Source organism: Chiloscyllium plagiosum, chromosome 27 (genome assembly GCF_004010195.1).
Source record: "Chiloscyllium plagiosum isolate BGI_BamShark_2017 chromosome 27, ASM401019v2, whole genome shotgun sequence".
NCBI lineage: Eukaryota > Metazoa > Chordata > Chondrichthyes > Orectolobiformes > Hemiscylliidae > Chiloscyllium > Chiloscyllium plagiosum.
Window position 1 is genome coordinate 49,179,995 of NC_057736.1, and position 20,661 is coordinate 49,200,655.

Sequence of the window (20,661 nt, forward strand, 5' to 3'; positions counted from 1 at the left end):
TTAAGGATAGTGAAATCCAGGGTTATGGGGATAACGCAGGAACAGGATACTGATTGTGGATGATCAGCCATGATCATAATGTATGGTGGTGCTGGCTCGAAGGGCAGAATGGCCTACTCCTGCACCTATTGTCTATTGAGGCAAGGGGCGGGGGAGATTGTTGTAGCCATTTTAGTTACAGATGAAGTCGCAGAAGACTGGAGAATAACCAATGTTGTTGCTTTGTTTAAAAGCAACAAGGGTAATCTAGGAAATTATAGGCAAGTGAGCCTTACATCTGTGGTAGGGTAATTATTGAGAAAGTTCTTAGGGACAGGATTTGGAGAATAGACTTCTGAAGGGTAGCTGGCATAGCTGTACCAGGTGGTCTTATCTCACAAACCTGATTTGACTTCTTGAGTAAGGAAACAAAAATGATTGAGGGTAAGGCAGTGGATGTTATCTGTATGGGTTTTACTACAGCATTTGACAAGGTCCATCACGGTAAGCTGGTCCAGAAGATAAAGTCGCATGGAATCCCATGGTGAGTTGGCAAGTTCAGTGCAAAATTAGCTTAGTCATGGGAGAGAGAGGGGTTCTGACCGGAGGTCTGTGGTGAGCAATTAAGTTCCACAAGGATCAGTGCTGTTTTACACTGAATGCCTTCTCGCAGAGTGCTTTAAGGAACATCTCCAGGAAACCTGCACCAATCAACCCCACCGTCCCATGGCTGAACATTTCAACTCCCCCTCCCACTCTGCCGAGGTCATGCATGTCCTGGGGCTCCTCCACCACCAGTTCCTCACCACCCAGGAAGAACGCCTCATCTTCTGCCTCGGAACCCTTCAACCCCGGGGAATCAATGTGGACTTCACCAATTCCTCACTTCCCCTCCCCCCACCTTACCCAGTTTCAAGCTTCCAGTTCAGCACCATCCTCATTGCCTGTCCTACCTGTCAACCTTCCTTCTCACCTATCCGCTCCACCCTCCTCTCTGAGCCAACACCTCTACCCTCACCTCCATCCACCTATTGCACTCCCAGCTACCTTCTCCCCAGCTCCAGCCTCTCCTATTTATCTCTCCACCCCTGAGGTTTCCAGCCTCATTCCTGATGAAGGGCGCCTGCCCAAAACATCGATTTTCCTGCTCAGATGCTGCCCGACCTGTTGTGCATTTCCATCACCACTCTAATCTTGACTCTAATCTCCAGCATCTGTAGTCCTCACTTTTGCTTAGTTGTAAAGGAGGTGTACTGCATTTCTGCCTTCAGTCAGGCGCTGAGTACAAAAGTTGGCACATTTGGACTATTGGTTGCCACATTACAGGAAACATATGAAGCCTTTGGAGGGGCATAAAAGAGGTTTATCAGAATGTTACCTGGATTTGGAGCATGTTAGCTATGAGAGGTTGGACAAACTTGGATTAGTTTCACTAGACAGAGGTTGAGGGGCGACCTGATAGAAGTTTGAGAGGTGTAGATAGTCAGAGTCTCTTTCCTAGGGTGGAAGTATCAAATACTAGGGGGCATATGTTTAAGGTGAGCATGGGAAAGTTAAAGGAGATGTGTGAGGCAATTTATTTTTTAACAGAGTGGTAGGTGGCTGGAATGCATTGCCAGGGGAGGTAGAAGAAGAAGAAGATCTGACAGCAATGTTTGAGTTGTTTTAGACAGACCTGTGAACAGGCAGGGAATAGAGGGCTTATGCCCAAAATGTTGATTCTCCTGCACTTTTGATGCAACCTGACCTGCTGCGCTTTTCCAGCAACACCTTTTTGAACTCTGATCTCCAGCATCTGCAGTCCTCACTTTCTCCTAGGGAATAGAGGGATTCAGATCATGTTCAAGCAGGTGGGATTAGTTTATATTGGCATCATGGTCAGCACAGACATGGTGGGCTGAAGGGTATGTTCCCATACTGTATTCTATGTTCTCTGTAATAGGCTGCAGTGAAAAGTGTGTGGTTGGTCTGTTCAGGGAGTTCTTTCTTTTAAAGATGTGTGTCAGGGTGTGTGGATAAGCATCATGGCAGAGGATAGGTGGCAATGACTTGGACAAGTATGTGGTTGAGTCCTGGCAGTGGAGAAGCATCATGTTTTTGTTATGAATAGGATCCAAAATTATTTTCCCAAAGTAAGACTATGTCATTCTATTACAACAGATCTTGATCAAAAGCAGTGAACCAAACACACTAATAAATGTATACAGTGAGAAAGTGATCTTTAATATTAATTTCAATATATATTATCTCTGCCTTGGTATACAATTACAATGAAAGCAAATCTGAAGATAGCCAAAACTCTCTTGCCCATATCCTAAATCTTATCGAAAAAATTCACTACTGCCCTCCACTGGCTGAATGTTAAATTTCTTATTCTTATTTTGAAGAACCTTATGGCCTTGTCTGTTGCTATTCCTGTAGCTGCACAATTTTCCACCAGCACTGCTGCCTGAACTCTGGAGCAGCGTTTGATTTTTAATCATTCTATCATTAGTGGTCATATCCTCAGTTTCCTGGATCCAAAAGTCTGGTGTTTCATCCCTATGACTCTGTTTCACTTAGCTTCTTTCAAACACCAAGCTCTTAATCACTGCCTGGGGATCATCTTTTGTGGCTCGGTGTCCAATTTTATTTGACCTTCTGAAGTTGTTGAACGTTCCAATTCCAGTGACATTTCCTGAATGCAGTAGTTCAGTTATGCAGTCAGTGCTACAGCAATCAAACAAGCCATACAGTTCATTGATATTCCTGTAGTGTTGAGGCCATTGTGTATCACTGACAATGATCCTGTAACACTCTCATAGCTTAACAGTCACGGTATCATAACTGATACTTTAATACAGTTGAATATTTGTACAGTAACATAATCACAATGATCCTGCAGTAACAGGAACACCGTAAGAGAATGAGAGTAGCAAAGGGGCATAATAATGGTGAGTAAAGGAGGCATATATTAATTCAGTCAACACAATTGCATTGTCCCCACTCCATGCCCTTCAGTTACAGCTCCCCAATATACCCATGCTGGTAAGTGGTAAATATGAGCACCACTGTCACTGTACAATGAAGTAACATCAAAATTTAATTTTTGTCAAAATAAAGTGCTCAGAACCTTACATGATATATTAATGCAACATTCATTGTTCAATAATAATAATATTCAAACTAAACCTCATACTTAAAATTATTTTAAATATTTGTTGGCTCAGTGGCTAGCACTGCTGCCTCGCAGTGCTAGGGACCTGGGTTCGATTTCAGCCTCTGGTGACTGTGTGGAGTTTGCACGTTCTCCCTGTGTTTGTGTGGGTTTCCTCTGTGTGGTCCAGTTTCCTCCCACAATCCAAAGATATGCAGGTTAGGTGAATCAGCCATGCTAAATTGCTCATAGTGTTCAGGTATGTGTAAGTTAAGTGCATTACTCAGAGGTAAATGTAGAGCAATAGGGTAGGGGAATGGGTCTGAGAGGGTTACTCTTTGGAAGGTCAGTGTGGACTAGTTAGACCAAATGGCTTGTTTCCACACTGTAGGGATTCAATGATTTGCTCAAACAATCCAACAAAAGAGCTGTTTTGTTCAGTGTTGGAAGTTCCAGTGTTTAACAGTTAGTGCCCCCCTCTCTCCTCCCACTGCTCAGTGTTGCACATTCCAGGCACATTTACACAGTTAGAGCAGGGCAGCAGAACTGTACCAGAGAAAGGTAAGTGTACATCAGGCATATTGATAAAGAAGCAAGCCAGGGATGTGAGGAGAAAATGGGTGGATTTGACTAGGCGGGCAGATAGTGGATAAGATTCATTTTAGTCTTTTGAGAAATACAGACACCACTGGTAGGGCCAGGATTTATGGCACCTCCTTAAATGCCCTTAAATAGTTTGCATTGCTATTTTAAAGGTTTCTTAAGAGTTGACTACATCGGTCTGGGTCCAGGGTGATGTGTCAGTCAGACCACATAAGGACAGCAGATTTTCTTCCTTGAAGACCATCAGTGAACCTGATGGATTTGTACAACATTGAGTGGTCATTTCATGGCTACCATCACTGCAACTAGTTTTTAATATTGGATTGAAATGAATTTTAAATCCACCAACTTGACCCCCCGCTCCTGGGTGTCCCTGAGGCGTGCTGGGTTACTAGCTCAGTGATATTAGCACAATCTCGTAAATGTGAGGAATATGGGGAGACGCTGGTGAGCAGGTGGGATTGGCGGGGCGGGGGGGGGTTTGGGGGGGAATGTCGACACTGGTACAGGAATAATGAGCTATTGGCTGGCTTTGTGTGTTCACCCTTGCCAGATACAAGCTCAGACTCAATCCCTGGTCCTTCACCAGCCAACAGTTACCTTGCCCCCATTTCAATCCATTTTTATTGATTCACATTGAGTTGATGATTCAGCTGAAGCAGATTCCAGTCTCCTTGGGGCTGCAGCTAACTGTCATGGATGAATTTAAAATCAACATTTATATATAAATAGATATGCATTAGTTACAGTTTTAAAAATCGTTAAACAACTGCTACAGTCGTGATTCAATAGCCTTCCAGAAGCTTCTCTGAAGCTGAAGATCAATGCTTTGTACTTGTTGATAGAACTGGAATAAAAACTATTTATGTTAGAAAGTGCCAAGGTGACACATTGTCTCCAAAATAAAGCCCACACAATAGAATTGTAAATTCTCCAATCTTGTCAATGGCTTGCACCTAACCGACAAAATGGGCCACCGAAAAGCTTTGTTTTGATGCTATTTGCCAGAACTGCCCTGTCCCACCCCAATCCATCTCGGGGAGGTTTGGTCACAGGACTCCCACAGAGTTGAACCTGTTTATACAAGGGGTTTATGCAGTGTTATACAACATTTACTAATGATATCAAACCCCTAATTTTGTACTTTGAAGGAAAACCCTTTGGCTGTAAAAAAGCATCCAAACCTGTGCTCTCTGTAACTGAATAAAGCAATTTCATCAAAACAGAAAAGCAGAAATTAAATTTCAACAATATTCCTTGGAAAATCTTTGAATAAATTTTAAACTTTCCATGACTCCTGATCTGCCAGCTAGCTGATCAACCACAACCACAAAGGAATTCCAGACTCTGGTTTTATCTTTGCTAATTGAAAGATTCCATTATCCTTTTTGATTTGATCTCTCCTTGTACATATTTGCAAATGTGCCTAGGAAGCAAAGTACCACCAGCTCCAATTTGTGGCGTGCACAAAATAAACCCAACTTCTAATTTAGCAGTGTGGTTGCAGTCCTAACAAAGTCAGAATCTACAAGCACAGAGTGTGGGGAACTGTGCCCACACTGTTCACACGATTTGAAAGGGGGAACAAAGAAAATGTTTGCAGACAAGTGGTGAGAATAGAGAATGAGATTTGTTTAGAGAGGGATCTGGGAGTGCTAGTCGAGGATTCTCTAAAGGTAAATATGCAGATTGAATCCGTGATTAAGAAAGCGAATGCAATGTTGTCATTTATCTCAAGAGGGTTGGAATATAAAAGCAGCGATGTGCTACTGAGACTTTATAAAGCTCTGGTTAGGCCCCATTTGGAGTACTGTGTCCAGTTTTGGTCCCCACACTCAGGAAGGACATACTGGCACTGGAGTGTGTCCAGCGGAGATTCACACGGATGATCCCTGGAATGGTAGATCTAACATATGAGGAACGGCTGAGGATCCTGGGATTGTACTCATTGGAGTTTGGAGGTTAAGGGGAGATCTAATAGAAACTTACAAGATAATACATGGCTTGGAAAGGGTGGACGCTAAGAAATTGTTTCCGTTAGGCGAGGAGACTACGTCCCGTGGGCACAGCCTTAGAATTAGAGGGGGTCAATTCAGAACAAAAATGCGGAGACATTTCTTCAGCCAGAGAGTGGTGGGCCTGTGGAATTCATTGCCGCAGAGTGCAGTGGAGGCCGGGACGCTAAATGTCTTCAAGGCAGAAATTGATAAATTCTTGATGTCACAAGGAATTAAGGGCTACGGGGAGAATGCGGGTAAGTGGAGTTGAAATGCCCATCAGCCATGATTGAATGGCGGAGTGGACTCGATGGGCCGAATGGCCTTACTTCCAGTCCTATGTCTTATGGTTTTAACGTCCACAATCTGAATGCAACACAGCCAATATGCTGTTTCCATGGTCTCCACTTCCAACTATTTGGAAAGGTTTGGGCCATGGATAGAGAAGAGCCTGTTACTTTGAGTCCTGCTATGTCAAATATTACTGCATACTTAAATAAACTGCTCCTGATTGAAGCTGTAAATTGTTGCAGCATGCTGTGGCGGTGCTCATTCCAATGCCTCATATCAAATGCAACATGCAATGAACAAATCCACACAAAAGAATCACATTGAAAGGAGATCTCACACTCCTTTAATCAGTTCTTCCATGTGGGAGCAAGTTACTGCAGATGCTGGGATCTGTACTGAAAACAAAAAATGCTGGAGATCACACTGGGTCAGGCAGCATCCATGGTGAGAATTGTTTCGAGTCTAGGTGACTTCACCAGAGCTCTCATATCCTGGAGTTTCTGCATGTTTTCTATCATAGGATTTTTTATAATGAGATATTTTACCAATAGATTTCCCATGTTGTAACTTGCTGAGCCTGCAGGAACAGCGCCCAGTGCCAAGTGGGCACCTCAGGATGTACACGCATTGTAGTTCCAGACACCGCAGTAAGAGAATCCGACTCCCATTGTTGTCCCAGATGCTGGGATTGTGTATGAGATGAATGTGAGAATGGGAGCGGGCTGTCTCAGGTTGAGATATTGGGGAGGGTGAGTGAGGTGGGAAAGGGAGGGTTCAGCAAGGAACTGGTTTTAGTAGCGAATAAATCACAGCGGGAAAAGCAGTCTGTGAGACTGTGCAAAAACATCAAAGTATGGGTCATGGATCCCAAGGTTAGAGCTAAATGCTAGCCCCATTAATCCCTGTCCTCCTCTTACTCCTCCACCTTCTTGTATCTCTGACTAACTCCATAAGGAACATGGGCTGCAATGGTGCCTAACTCCTTTGCACCTTCCACATGAAACATTTGATCGTCAAAGAAAATGTGCGGTCGGATTTTCTGCAGGAGTGGCCCCTTTGGAGCACCAGCCAGGAACAGAGCTTCATCTGTCTCCAAACCCCAGCTCCGCAAAGTCTTCAGAGCACGAGCCCCCGAGCTGGCAGCACTGCGAGCTGTGACCAAGTAGGTGCGGATTGGGCACTTCAAACGCTGACCTTTGGTGTAAAATTTCTTCTGCAACTTTCCCAGTGATTCCAAAAATCCTTTCAGAGGCCCCTGTTGAAAATGTATAGGGTACATTAGACTGAGCATCTAACGATTATACCTACACATTGTAGAGTTTCACAGACCTAGTATATAGCACCCACAGTGTATTGAACTGATGTAAGGAGCACAATTTAGAGCCCATGTCCAGTGTGAAATGTCCACACCCAATGTAGAGCTCATGTTCATGGTAGAGTGCCCATGTGCAGTGTGCAATATTTGCAGCCAGTGTACAGCATTTAATGAAACTCATTTGCCCTGAATGAACAGTATTATGAGAGAATCAATGACTAACAGTAAAATAAGCAGGTTACTGGAATCCGTCCAACTTCCTAGCTTCGGATTTTCTGGTCAATGCCCCGCTGTATAGGAACTCTACTGTCCTACTTCATTGTCAACATAATTTTCCATCTTGTTTAGACATTAATTTACAGCACATCTTACCATCGCCAATGGCTTGTTCTCATTCGTCTGCTCATGCTCGAAGAATTTATCCAGTCCATGTTTTTTGACAATCTGCTCAGATTCATCTGAGAAAAGCACAGCATCTCCATCAAAAGCCACCCTCAGCTGTCTCTCAGAGATATTGACATCTTTATTGGGACTGAAGATTGTTGCAGCAGCAATACCTGGAGAGCAAGAAACATCAGACAGTGTCTCAGAGAGTGACCAAAACATCATTAAAACCAGGAGTGATGTGGCTGGGTGAGGGGTGCTGCCAGTCCTGTGAGGGGTGGAGGTGAAGTAATCTGTGCTGGTCAGTGGGTGAGGGAGGGGGTGAGGTACTGTGTTGTGGTCAGTGGGTGAGGGAGGGAGTGAGGTACTGTGTTCTGGTCGGTGGATGAGGGAAGGCTGAGGTACTATGTGCTGGTCAGTTTTTTTTTCTCATTTGTGATATGTGGGCATCAGTGACTGACCAGCGTTGATTGCCTGTCCCTAGTTGCCTTCCCCACCAGAGACAGTAGAGAGGAATGCCGGTGTAATATGTCCAAGTCAGAATGTTGAGTGGCTTGGAGGGAACTTGCAGGTGGTGGTGTTCCCATATATCTGCGGCCCTTGTCCTTCTCGTTGGGATTGGTCGTGGGTTTGGATGAAGCTGTCTGAGGATGAAATTCCTCAGTGATCTTGTAGATCCGGATACAGCGCATTACTCTCTGCCACTTCCACCACCTCCAACTTTTCAAAGTGCTCAGCAAAAGTATATGCCAGTGAAAAGGATGGACTGCAGGAGTAGGAGTAATCTGCCATGGATGTTTTAGGGAAAAAGGGAGACTAGCAAATTGAAAGATAAGGCATCCAAAGTGTCAAAGACCAGGGGGAAACCAGAAGATTAGGAAAACTTTAAAAGTCAACAGAAAGCCACAAAAAAGGTATAAGTTAAAGTAACATAGATTATGAGGGTAAACTAGCTCAGAATTTAAAGACTTGGCAACAATTTCTACAAATATATAAAATGAAAAAGAGTGGCTATGGTAAATATTGGTCCTTTAGAGGATGAGAAGGGGGATTTAATAATGGGAAATGAGGAAATAGCTGAGGTACTGAGCAGGTATTTTGTGTAAGTCTTCACAGTGGAGGACACAAATAACATGCCAGTCATTGACAAAGAGACAAAGGTAGATGAGGACCTAGAAATGGGGCATGGTGGCTCAGTGATTAGCACTGCTGCCTCACAGCGCCAGAGACCCAGGTTTGATTCCAGCCTTAGGCGACTGACTGTGTGGAGTTTGCACATTAACCCTGTGTCCGGGTGCTCCGGTTTCCTCCCACAGTCCAAAGATGTACAGGTCAGGTGAATTGGCCATTCTAAATTGCCCAGTGTTAGGTGCATTAGTCTGAGGGAAATGGGTCTGGGTGGGTTACTCTTCGGAGGGTCAGTGCAGACTTGTTGGGCCGAAGGGCCTGTTTCCACACTGTGGGGAATCTACAATCAGACCCCACTACCAGAGATATATTTCTCTCCCCAATCCTATCTGCGTTCTGCAAAGACCATTCCCTCCATGACTCCCTTATTAGGTTCACACAACCCCACCCTCCACTCCCAGCACCTCCCTTTGCCACCACAAGAGGTGTAAAACCTGCACCCACACCTCCCCCCTCACCCCCCATCCAAGGGCTTAAAGGATCCTTCCATATCTGGCAAAGATTTTCCTGCACACTCAAACACCTCATCAACTGTCAAAAAGTGTGGCACTGCAAAAGCACAGCTGGTCAGGCAGCATCCGAGGAGCAGCAGAGTGGACATTTTGAGCATAGGACCTCCACATTTTTGATGAAGAGCTTATGCTCGAAATGTTGACCCTCCTGCTCCTTGGATTCTGCCTGACCTGCTGTGCTTTTCAAGCACCACACTTTTTGCCTCTGATCTCCAGCATCTGCAGTCCTCACTTTTTTCTACCTCATCTACGCTGTCCATTGCTCTTGATGTGATCTCCTCTACACTGAGGAGACAGGATGCCAACTTGCGGAATGTTTCAGCGAACATCTCTGGGACACATGCACCAAACGACCCCACCGCCCTGTGGCCGACTACTTCAACTCCCCCTCCCACTCCACCAAGCACATGCAAGTCCTGGGCCTCCCCCACTGCCAAATCCAAGCCACCTGATGACTGGAGGAAGAACACCTCAACTTCTGCCTTGGGGCCCTCTAACCACACAGCATCAACATAGACTTCACAGTTTCCTTATCTCCCCTCTCCCCACCTTATCCTAGATCCAATCCACCAACTCGGCACTGCCCTCTTGAACTGTCCTACCTGTCTATCTTCCTTCCCACCCATCCATTCCACCCTCCTCCTGACCTATTTCAATCACCCCTGCCCCACCTGCATCTACCTATCGCCTTCCCAGCTACCTTCCCCCATCCCACTTTCCTATTTATCTCTCAACCCCTTTACCCCTCCTCGCTCCTCCCCCCACATTCCTAATGAAGGTCTTATGCCTGAAATGTCAATTCTCCTGCTCCTCAGATGCTGCTTGACCTGCTGTGCTTTTCCAGCACCACACTTTTCAACTTGTGGATAGTATACACTGCCAGTACTGAGTGTGGGTGGTGGATGTTTGTGGATGTAGTACCAATCAATTGGCTGCTTTGACCTGGATGGTGTCAAGCTTCTGGAGTATTGTTGGAAGTGCACACATCCAGGCTATTGGGGAGTATTCCAGCACACTCCTGACTTGTGCCTTGCAGATGGTGGGCGGGCTTTGGGGAGTCAAGAGATGAGTTACCCACCGCAGTATTCCTAGTCTCTAACCTGCTCTTGTCGCCACTGTGTTACATGGTGAGCCCAGTTGAGTTTCTGGTTAATGATAATCCCAAGGATATTGACAGTAGAGACTCAGTGGTGGTAATAGTGGAAGTGGTTAGATTGTCTCTTCTTGGTGATGGAGAAAGTGAGGTCTGCAGATGCTGGAGATCAGAGCTGAAAATGTGTTGCTGGAAAAGCGCAGCAGGTCAGGCAGCATTCAGGGAACAGGAGAATCAACGATGAAGAAGGGCTTATGCCCGAAACATCGATTCTCCTGTTCCCTGGATGCTGCCTGACCTGCTGCGCTGTTCCAGCAACACATTTTCAGCTCTTCTTGGTGATGGTCAAAGCCTGGCATTTGGGTGGCGCAAATGTCACTTGTCACTTGTCATCTCAAGCCTGGGTATTGTCCAGATCTTAATAAAAGCAAATTACAGCGGATGCTGGAATCTGAAACCAAATTGTCCAGATCTTGTTGTACTTGAACATAGACTGCTTTAATATCTAGATCAGAGTGGTGCTGGAAAAGCACAGCGGGTCAGGCAGCATCCGAGGAGCAGGCAAGAGCAATTGCCTGAAGCGTCAATTTTCCTGTCCTCGGATGCTGCCTGACTTGCTGTGCTTTTCCAACACCACTCTAATCTAGACTCTGATCTCCAGCATCTGCAGTCCTCACTTTCGCCTGCTTTAGTACCTAAACAGCCGCGAATGGTGCTGAACGTTGTGCAATCACTGGCGAACATTCCCAAATCTGACCTGATCATGGAGGGAAGGACATTGATAAAGCAGCTGAAGATGGTTGGGCCGAGGACACTACCCTGAGGTACTCCTGCAGAGATGTCCTGGAGCTGAGATGACTGACCTCCAACAACCATGACCATATTCCTATGTGTCAGGTTGGCTCCAACCAGCAGAGAGTCTGCCCCTAATACCCATCGACAGTCAACCACATTGCTGTGGGTCTGGGGTCACATGTAGGCCAGACCAGGTGAGGATCGTAGATTTACTTCCCTGAATGATTTTTATGGTCATCAACAGATTTTTAATTCCAGAATCTTTTTCACTGAATTCAAATTTCACCATCTGTGATACGGGATTTGAACCCAGGTTCCCAGAATATTGTCTGAGTTTCTGCATTAATAATCTCGTGATAATACCTGAGGCCATTGCCTCCCCATCTCAATAGGTAAGGAGTGGGGGTAAGGATTGCCGGTAATGTAATGTGTATTGGTCAGTGGGTGAAGGTTGAAGGTGGGGTACTGTGTACTGGGCTGTGCGTAAGCCCTGGGGATGAGGCTTTGTGTGTTTGTCAGTGTGAGGGGTGGATGAGGTTTGGGTATGGCCTGGGCACTGGTTATGAAGATTCGGATTGGGGAAGTTTCTCATGCAGTGTTTCCTAAATATTTTCCGCAGTGTGACACCCCTCTTCTGAGGCACGAAAATTGCCACAATCCCTAAGTGACAAAATGTGAGGGGGTGGGCTGTGAGAGTTAGGAGATTCCTGCGCAAATAGGGCCTTGTCCTTTGCCCTGGGATACTCCCTCTGTCAGAGTAGCACAGGTACCTTTTAGCTCAGTCTGTGGTAAATGGTCTTTTTCCACCAATTGTGAGAGACGATGACCTTTCCTGACAGTTGTCTGCAGCTGTAAATGTGTTTGAGTTGCTATATAGAGGCAGTGGTATTTCTGCACTGTTGAAAGCAGGCTATGGATACAGCAATTGTTAGACAGGCAGCAGCTGGAGAGGAGGCTGGGCATTAGAAGAATCTGAAACACATGTCAAACACTCATCATAGCATCCCAGAGACCAGGAGAACATTCAGACCACAATGCCCATCCCAACCCTATGAAAGGGCTATCCAATTTCTCCTGCTCTTGAGCCGTATTCTCAAATCCCTCCAACTGCTTCTCCTTTGAGTGGGATCAGACCCCTGCAGCTGTCAGCAAATGCATTTATTGGACAGGCTTCTTTTAAAACAGTGGTGTTCATAACGCTGTCCATTGCCTATGGCAGCAACATGTGGCACAGCAACTGATGGTCTCAGGACGAACCTGGCGGTGATCAATGCAGCGCTGTCACAGTACTGAGATGTCATTGTCACCACTGTAGCCTTGTAAAATGATACAGATAGAGGAATACAGTATATGAACATTGAAAGTGACTGTTCAGCCAACACCTTGGAACATTAAGTTAAAGGTGCTATATAAATGTAAATTATTGCTATAATTTTCTCAGTGAAACACTGATTGAAACAATCTTTAAAGTGATCAACTACATCTTCACCAACTTTTAAAAAAATTCACAGACCATGAAGTCTGTGAATACACACACTCATGGGGAGGCAATGACCTTGGGTATTATCACGACACTATTAGTCCAGAAACTCAGACAATATTATGGGAACATGGGTTCAAATCCCATCATCACAGATGGTGTAATTTGAATTCAATGGAAAAGATTCTGGAATTAAAAATCTACTGATGACCATGAAAATGTCATCATTCAGGGAAGTAAATCTGCCATCCTCACCTGGTCTGGCCAAATGCGATTCCAGACCCTCAGCAATGACTGTTCTGTTCAGGACAGAAGAAAGCCATCTGCCCTGTTGTGGTTTTGCTGGTACTTTTCTAAAGCTCTTCACTTTGTTCCACATTACTCAGCTCAGCTGATTCTGTCTCCATTTATCTTGTTTCAACAAGAGGTTTTTCTACTTTTCAGGTTGTCTCATTTTCATAACAGCTGGCGTTGTCAGCTTCTTTTCTCTCTTCTTTTCATTTAAAATCTGTCTCAAAAAAGATATGCTTTAAAACCACAGCTTTCATCCCAACAATGGTAAGTTTATCTGTGATGTGTGTTGAGCTAGGAATAAGAAAGCAGCATTCCAGTTTGTAGTTTTAGGTATCAATGACCAACCAAAATAATGTTTAGATAGTGGTGTTTTAGTCATTCATTACAGTAAACATGTTGAAATGTGAAATAATTGTGTCATTCTTTTAGTTATTAACAGGAAAATGGAATTTCTTTATAAAAGTTATAATTCCCTCCGCAAATGGCAACCTCAGCAAAACTTTACAAATCTGAACAATCTTTATGAAACCTCCTTTAATTTTTCATTTACTATGGGCACAGAGGGGAAGGATAAAGGTAAACAGGACCTTAGTGATAGGAGACACGATAGTTAGCGGAACAAACAGGAGATTCTGTGGCTGCAAATGAGAATCCAGGATGGTGTATTGCCTTCTGGGTGTCAGGGACCAGGATGTCTCGGAGTGGCTGCAGAACATTCTCAAAGGGGGAGGGTGAACAGCCAGAAGTCATTGTGCACAAACAACACAGGTAGAAATAAGGATGTGGTCCTGTGGAGTAGTTATAGAGAGCGAGGAAAAACATTAATAACCAGGACCTCGATGGTAGTAATCTCCAAATTATGCGAGTGAGGGTAAGAACAGAAGGATATAGCAACTGAAAGCAAAGAACAACAAAGAACAAAGAAAATTACAGCAATGGAACAGGCCCCTCAGTCCTCCAAGTCTGCGCCGATCCAGCTCCTCTATCTAAACCTGCTGCCTGATTTCTAATGATCTGTATCCCTCTGCTTCCTGCCCATCTTAAATGACGCTATTGTGCCTGCCTCTACCACATCCACTAGCAACACATTTCAGCCACTAACCACCCTCTACGTAAAGAACTTTCCACACATATCTCCCTTAAACGTTTCCTCTCTCACCTTGAACTTGTGACCCCTGGTAATTAAGACTCCCACTCTGGGATAAAGCTTCTTGCTACTCAACCTGTTCTTTGTTATTCTTTGCATTCAGTTGCCATATCCTCCTGTTCTTACCCTCACTAGCAAATGGCACTGGAAGTAATCTGGAGATTACCACCTTTCATGATTTTGTAGGCGTCAACCAAGTACCCCGCCTCAACCTCTGTCTTTCTAATGAAAATAATCCAAATCTACTCAACTTCTCTTCCTAGCTAGCGCCCTCCATACCAGGCAACACCCTGGTGAACCTCCTCTGCACCCTCTCCAAAGCATCCATATCCTTTTGGTAATGTGGCGACCAAAACTGTAGGCAGTTTTCCAAATGTGGCCGAACCAAAGTCCTATACAACTGTAACATGGCCTGCCAACTCTTGTACTCAATACTCCGTCCAATGAAGAAAGCATGCTGTATGCATTCTTGACCACCTTGCCATCTTCAGGGAACAATGGACCTGAACACCCAGATCTCTCTGTACATCAATTTTCCCCAGGGCTTTTCCATTACCGTATAGTTCACTCTTGAATTGGATCTTCCAAAATGCATCACCTCACACGTGCCTAGATTGAACTCCATCTGCCATTTCTCCACCCAACTGTCCAATCTATCTATATTCTGCTGAATTCTCGGACAATCCCTTTCACTATCTGCTACTCCACCAATCTTAGTGTCATCTGCAAACTTGCTAATCAGACCACCCATACCTTCCTCCAGATCATTTATGTACATCACAAACAACAGTAGTCCCAACACAGATCTCTGTGGAACACGACTGGCCACAGTCCTCCATTTTGAGAAGCTCCTTTCCATTACTACTCTCTGTCTCATGTTGTCCAGCCAGTTCTCTATCCATCTAGCTAGTACACCCTGGACCCCATGTGACTTCACTTTCTCCGTCAGCCTACCATGGAGAACCTTATCAAATGCCTTTCTGAAGTACATGCACATGACATGTACAGCCCTTCTCTCATCAATCTGTTCGAGAGGGCTGGGTTACACCTGAACTGGAGGGGGACCAACATCCTGGCATCCAGCTTTGCTAAGGATGGTTAAAACTAGAATGCCAGTGGGCTGGGATCCTTAAAAGAAGGTAGGCAAGTGAAGGCTGTAATAGTGAATTGAAGAGACAGTTCAGGCTGGAATGTGACAGGGAGCAAGGAATGCCTGTTAGATTAAATTGCATCTATTTTAATGCAAGACAGCCGACAGGTAAAGCTAGTGAACTCAGGGCACGGATAGGTACATGAGACTGGGATATTATAGCCATTATAGAAACATGGCTGAGGGAGGGACAGGACTAGCAGTTTAAATGTGCCAGGGTATAAGTGCTTAAGGCGGGACAGAGGTGGAGGAAAGAGGGGAGGGGGAATTGCATTGTTGCATTACAGCAGTAGTCAGAGATGAAGTAACTGAAGGATCATCCAGTGACACTTCAGGGGTGGAGCTAAGAAATAAGAATGCGTGAGTTGGCTATAATTTAGAATTCCTAAAGTGTGGATACAGGCCCTTTGGCCCAACAAGTGGTCCTCTGAAGAGTAACCACCCAGATCCATTCCCCTACTCCATTATCCTATATCTATGCCTGACTAAGGGGATGGTGATGTTATTGGGGTTTTACGATAGGCCCCCAAATAGTCAACAGGAAATAGATGTACAAATATGCAGAGAGACTGAGGGACTTACAGGAGTGATAGGCTTGTCATAATAGGGGAATTTAATTTTCCTAACATAGCTGGGGACTGACAGAGCATTAAAGGCTGAGGTGGGTGGAATTTGTTGTGTTTTCAGGAAAGTTTCCTCAAGCAGTATATAGAAAGGGGCAAAATTTGACCTACTCTTGGGAAATAGGGCAGGACAGGTGATTGGGGTGACAGTAGGGAAGCACTTTGGGACCTGTGACCATAGTTCTATTAACTTAAATATAGTTGTGGTGAGGGACAAAACCCATCAACAGGTTCATGTTCTAAATTGGGGCAAGGTGAATTTTGATGGAATTAGACTGGAGCTCGCAAGGGTTGATGGGTGTAAGGGGCCTTTAAAAGTGAGATAGCTAGAGTTAAAGGTCTATCTGTTCCTTTGAGGATGAAGGGCAAGGTTGGCAGGAATAGGGAACCCTGGATGACAAGAGATATTGAGGTTTTGACCAGAAAAAAAAGATATGGCTCAAGTATAGACAGTTGGGGTCAAGGGAATCCCTGGAGGTGTATAGGGGATTTACTAAAGAAGGCAATCAGGAGGACGAAAAGGGGACACGAGATAGCCTTGGCTGAGAAGATTAGGGTGAATCCAAAGAGGTTCTTTAAGTATATTAAAGGAAAAAAGTATAACTATAGAGAGAATAGGACACCTCAAGGACCAAATTGGACACATATGTGTAGAACAGCAGGAGATAAGCAAGGTCCTTGATGAATACTTCTCCTCTGTGTTTACTGTGGAGAAAGACATGGAGGCTTGGGAACTTAGTGGTCATATTTTGGGGACAGTCCATATCGCAGTAGAGGTGGTGTTGGATGTATTAGAATGCGTGAAGGTGGATGAATCTCCTAGTCCTGACCAGATATATCCAAGAACACTGCAAGAGGCAGGAGAGGGAATTGTGGGTGCCCTGGCTGATGGTTTTGCATCATTGTTAGCCACGGGTAAGGTCGCGGAAGACTGGAGGTTTGTGAATGTTGTGTGCCATTATTCAAGGGCTGCAAATAAAATCCTGGGAACTATAGAACAACAAGCCTAACATCTGTAGTAGGTACGTTACTTGAGAAGATTCTGAGATATAAGATATACATGTATTTGGAAAGACAGAGTTGGATTAGGAGCAGTCAGCATGGCTTTGTGCATGGGAGATCATGCCTCACAAGTTAAAGTTCTTTGAAAAAGTGACCAGGAAGGTTGTTGAGGGCAGGACAGTAGACATGCTCTGGAAGGTTGATTCACATGGAATCCAGGTGGAGCTGGAAAATTGCATGCACAGTTGGCCCTTTGGTAGGTCAGGGGTCAGTACTGGGCCCACTGCTATTTGTTATCTATATTAATGATTTCGATGAGAATGTACAAGGCATGACTAGTAAGTTTGCAGATGACTCTAAAATAGGTGGTATCATGGACAGTGAGGAAGATTCTCAGAAATTGCAACAACACCTTGATCAGCTGGGGAAGTGGACCGAGAAATGGCAAATGGAGTTTAATATAGATAAGTGTGAGGTCTTGCATTTTGGAAAGTCAAATCAAAGTAGGAGTTTCATGGTGAATGGTAGGATCTTAAAGAGTGTAGTGGAACAGAGAGACTTTGGAGTTCAGGTGCACAGTTATCTGAAAGTGGAGTAACAGGTAGACAGGGCAGTGAAGAAGGCTTTTGACACACAGGCCTTCATCAGTCAGGGCAGTGAGTATATAGATTACTATAGATACTTACAGCGTGGAAACAGGCCCTTCGGCCCAATAAGTCCACACCGACCCACCCAAAGCGTGACCCAACTAGACCCACTCCCCTACACCTAACACTACGGGCAATTTACCATGGCCAATTCACCTGACCTGCACATCTTTGGACTGTGGGAGGAAACCAGAGCACCCGGAGGAAACCCACGCAGACACGGGGAGAACGTGCAAACTCCACACAGTCAGTCGCCTGAGTCGGGAATTGAACCCGGGTCTCTGGCGCTGCGAGGCAGCAGTGCTAACCACTGGGCCACCGTGCTGCCCATCAGAAGTATAGAAGTCGAGAAGTTATATTGCAGTTGTATGGGATACTGTTGAGGCTGCGCTTGGAGTATAGTGTTCAGTTTTGGTCACCTTGCTATAGGAAGAATGTTGTTAAACTGGGCAGCACTTTACAAGAATATTGCCAGGACACAAGGGTCTGAGTTATAAGGAGAGGTTGGACAAGCTAGGACATTTTTCTTTAGAGCGTAGGAGACTGAGGGGCGGATCTTATATAAGTGTATAAGATCATGAGAGGCATGGATAGGGTGAGTGCACTCAGTCTTTTTCCTAGTGTTGGGGAATTGAGGACTAGAGGGCAGTGGTTTAAGATTAGAGGGGAAAGAATAAATGGGAACCCGAGAGGCAACTTTTTTCGACACTCAGTAGTACGCATGTGGAATGAGCTGCCAGTGGATGAGGCAGGTCCATTAACAATATTTAAAAGGCATTTGGACAAATGCATGGATAAGGAAGGTTTAGAAGGATATGGGCCAAGTGCAGAGAAATGTGGTTAGCCTGTACGGACATTTTGGCTGGCATGGACAATTTGGACTGAAGAGCCTAGCTCCAACTGTAGGACTCTATGACTATGACACGAAAAGTTGCCTGTAGTTCCGGTTGGCTCGCCTCAGAATTGTAGGACCTTTTTGTCAATCTCTCCTGTTTAATATCCATTCAACTATCCAGATTCTGAATCCATTTAAATGATGGAATACTACCTTATTTTGTGCAGTGATTGTGGACCATGTGGACTTCATAAAATATGTATTCCCTGATTGGACTGTTAATCTGGTCCATTTAGGGAACCCTGGCTGAGAGATAGCATCAGGAGTGTCAGACATTCTGTTCACTCCACGAGCTGGTGCTGAGGGAACTGGATAAGTGTTAATGACATGTAAAAGGTGACCTAGTGATGGGATATCATCCTCTTTGGAGTGAAATGAGAGAAAAGCATGCTCCTGAAGAAATTTGTTCATTACAATCGTCTTTGAGATGAGTTAAGCATTTCTGGCTGAAGTGACTTCATCTGATGAAGGAGCAGCGCTCCAAAAGCTTATGATTTCTGTTGAACTATAACGTGGTTTTGTTCAACTTTTGACTTTCTCCCATGAGTTCATGCAGCCATGGTGACTCTCCCATGAGTATACACAGCTACAGTCACTTTATAATATCCATAGAGCACCAGAATCTGCAATCTCCAAAGACATGACAGAGCCACAGTCACTCTGCCTCGAGTACATAACTAAAGTCACTTACCCATGAGGACACACAGCTACACTCTCTCATGAGTCTACAGAATCAGAGTCACTCATCAATGTTTATACATAGCTAGATTCATTCTCCAATGCCTATACACAGCCATAATCACTTTTCAGTGAGTATACACTGCCACAGTCACTCTACCTCCACTTTGGACAGCCTTGGACCAGTAATTCCCAAGTGTCTGTGGGAGTGCCAAGGTTTCCCAGTGAGACCGTGAGATTATAACTGAAGCACTTTTTTTGTCCACATGGGGCTCGCCTGCCATTTCAAAGTTGCATCTGCTTGGGGAGTCTTGTGTTGATCATGTGGATGATGTGCCAAGCCATTGCAGATGATCAAGGGTTGCAAGTGCCTTGCTGCTGAGGATGTTGGCCTAGTCAAGGATGCTGATACTGATGGAACTTCCTTCACAGCAGATTCATAGGAGCTGAGCAGGTAGCATTGGTAGTACTCCTCCACTGCCTTGAGAGGTCTGCTGTGGACAGGCCACATCTCAGAGGCATATAGACGGGCTGGAACTACTACAGCTCTGTAAACCAGTATCTTGGTGTCAGATCTGATGTTGTTATTCTCAAACATCCTTTTCCTCAGGTATTTGAAAGCTGTGCTATCACACTGGAGGCAGTGCTGAATCTCTTCATCAAAAGCTGATTTGGCTGACAGGACACTTCTGAGGTATTGGGCATGGTTAATGTTCTGTTAGGCTTCCCCTTAGACTTTGATGATCAGGGGTTTGCTTCACAATGGAGGCAGGCCAGGTTGGTGGACGACATTCCTTTTGTGGATGCTCAGAATGAGACCCATTCTCTCACATACCTCTGTAAAAGGTGCTGATGATGGTCTGGAGTACATTCTCGGAGATTGCACATACACCAGCATCTGCAGCCTGATGACATTAGTTGGAATGACTTTGGTTTTGGCTTGGAGGTAGTGGAAGTTGAATAATTTCCCACTGGTTCTCTAAGTTAGCCTCACACCAGCAGGGGGCCTGTCAGCAATGAGGTGAAACATTGCAGCGAGGTAGATCGAGAACAGTGTCATGTGAATTCTGACTTTGTTCCCCCCCAGTCTAACACTGGCATCTCCAAATCATCACAGAAATGTGGTTGAGTGAAGGGATGGACTAGCAACTTAACATTCCAGTGTATGGCACCTTTAGATTACATTACAGTGTGGAAACAGGCCCTTCGGCCCAACAGGTCCACACCAACCCGCTGAAGCGCAACCCACCCATACCCCTACATTTACCCCTTATCTAACACTACGGGCAATTTAGCATGGCCAATTCATGCAAACTCCACACAGTCAGTCGCCTGAGGCGGGAATTGAACCCGGGTCTCTGGCGCTGTGAGGCAGCAGTGCTAACCACTGTGCCACCGTGCCGCCCTGAGAGGTGAGACAGAGGAGAATATAAAAAGGGTGTTAGGGTTGCC

The 20,661-nt window shown here is 45.0% G+C and overlaps 1 protein-coding gene across 1 annotated transcript in view; it reads right to left on the reverse strand.

The window, feature by feature from the left end:
• Positions 1-6,874: 6,874 nt before the first annotated feature.
• The window catches only part of LOC122563770 (cytosolic 5'-nucleotidase 1A-like), a 37,142-nt gene continuing 23,355 nt past the window's right edge, over positions 6,875-20,661 (reverse strand). The window contains exons 5-6 of the mRNA XM_043717987.1: positions 7,694-7,878; positions 6,875-7,261 (exon numbers count right to left, since the gene is read on the reverse strand). Of these exons, the coding sequence (XP_043573922.1) occupies positions 6,920-7,261; positions 7,694-7,878 (527 nt within the window). The 3' untranslated portion in view covers positions 6,875-6,919. The remainder of the gene's footprint in view (positions 7,262-7,693; positions 7,879-20,661) is intronic.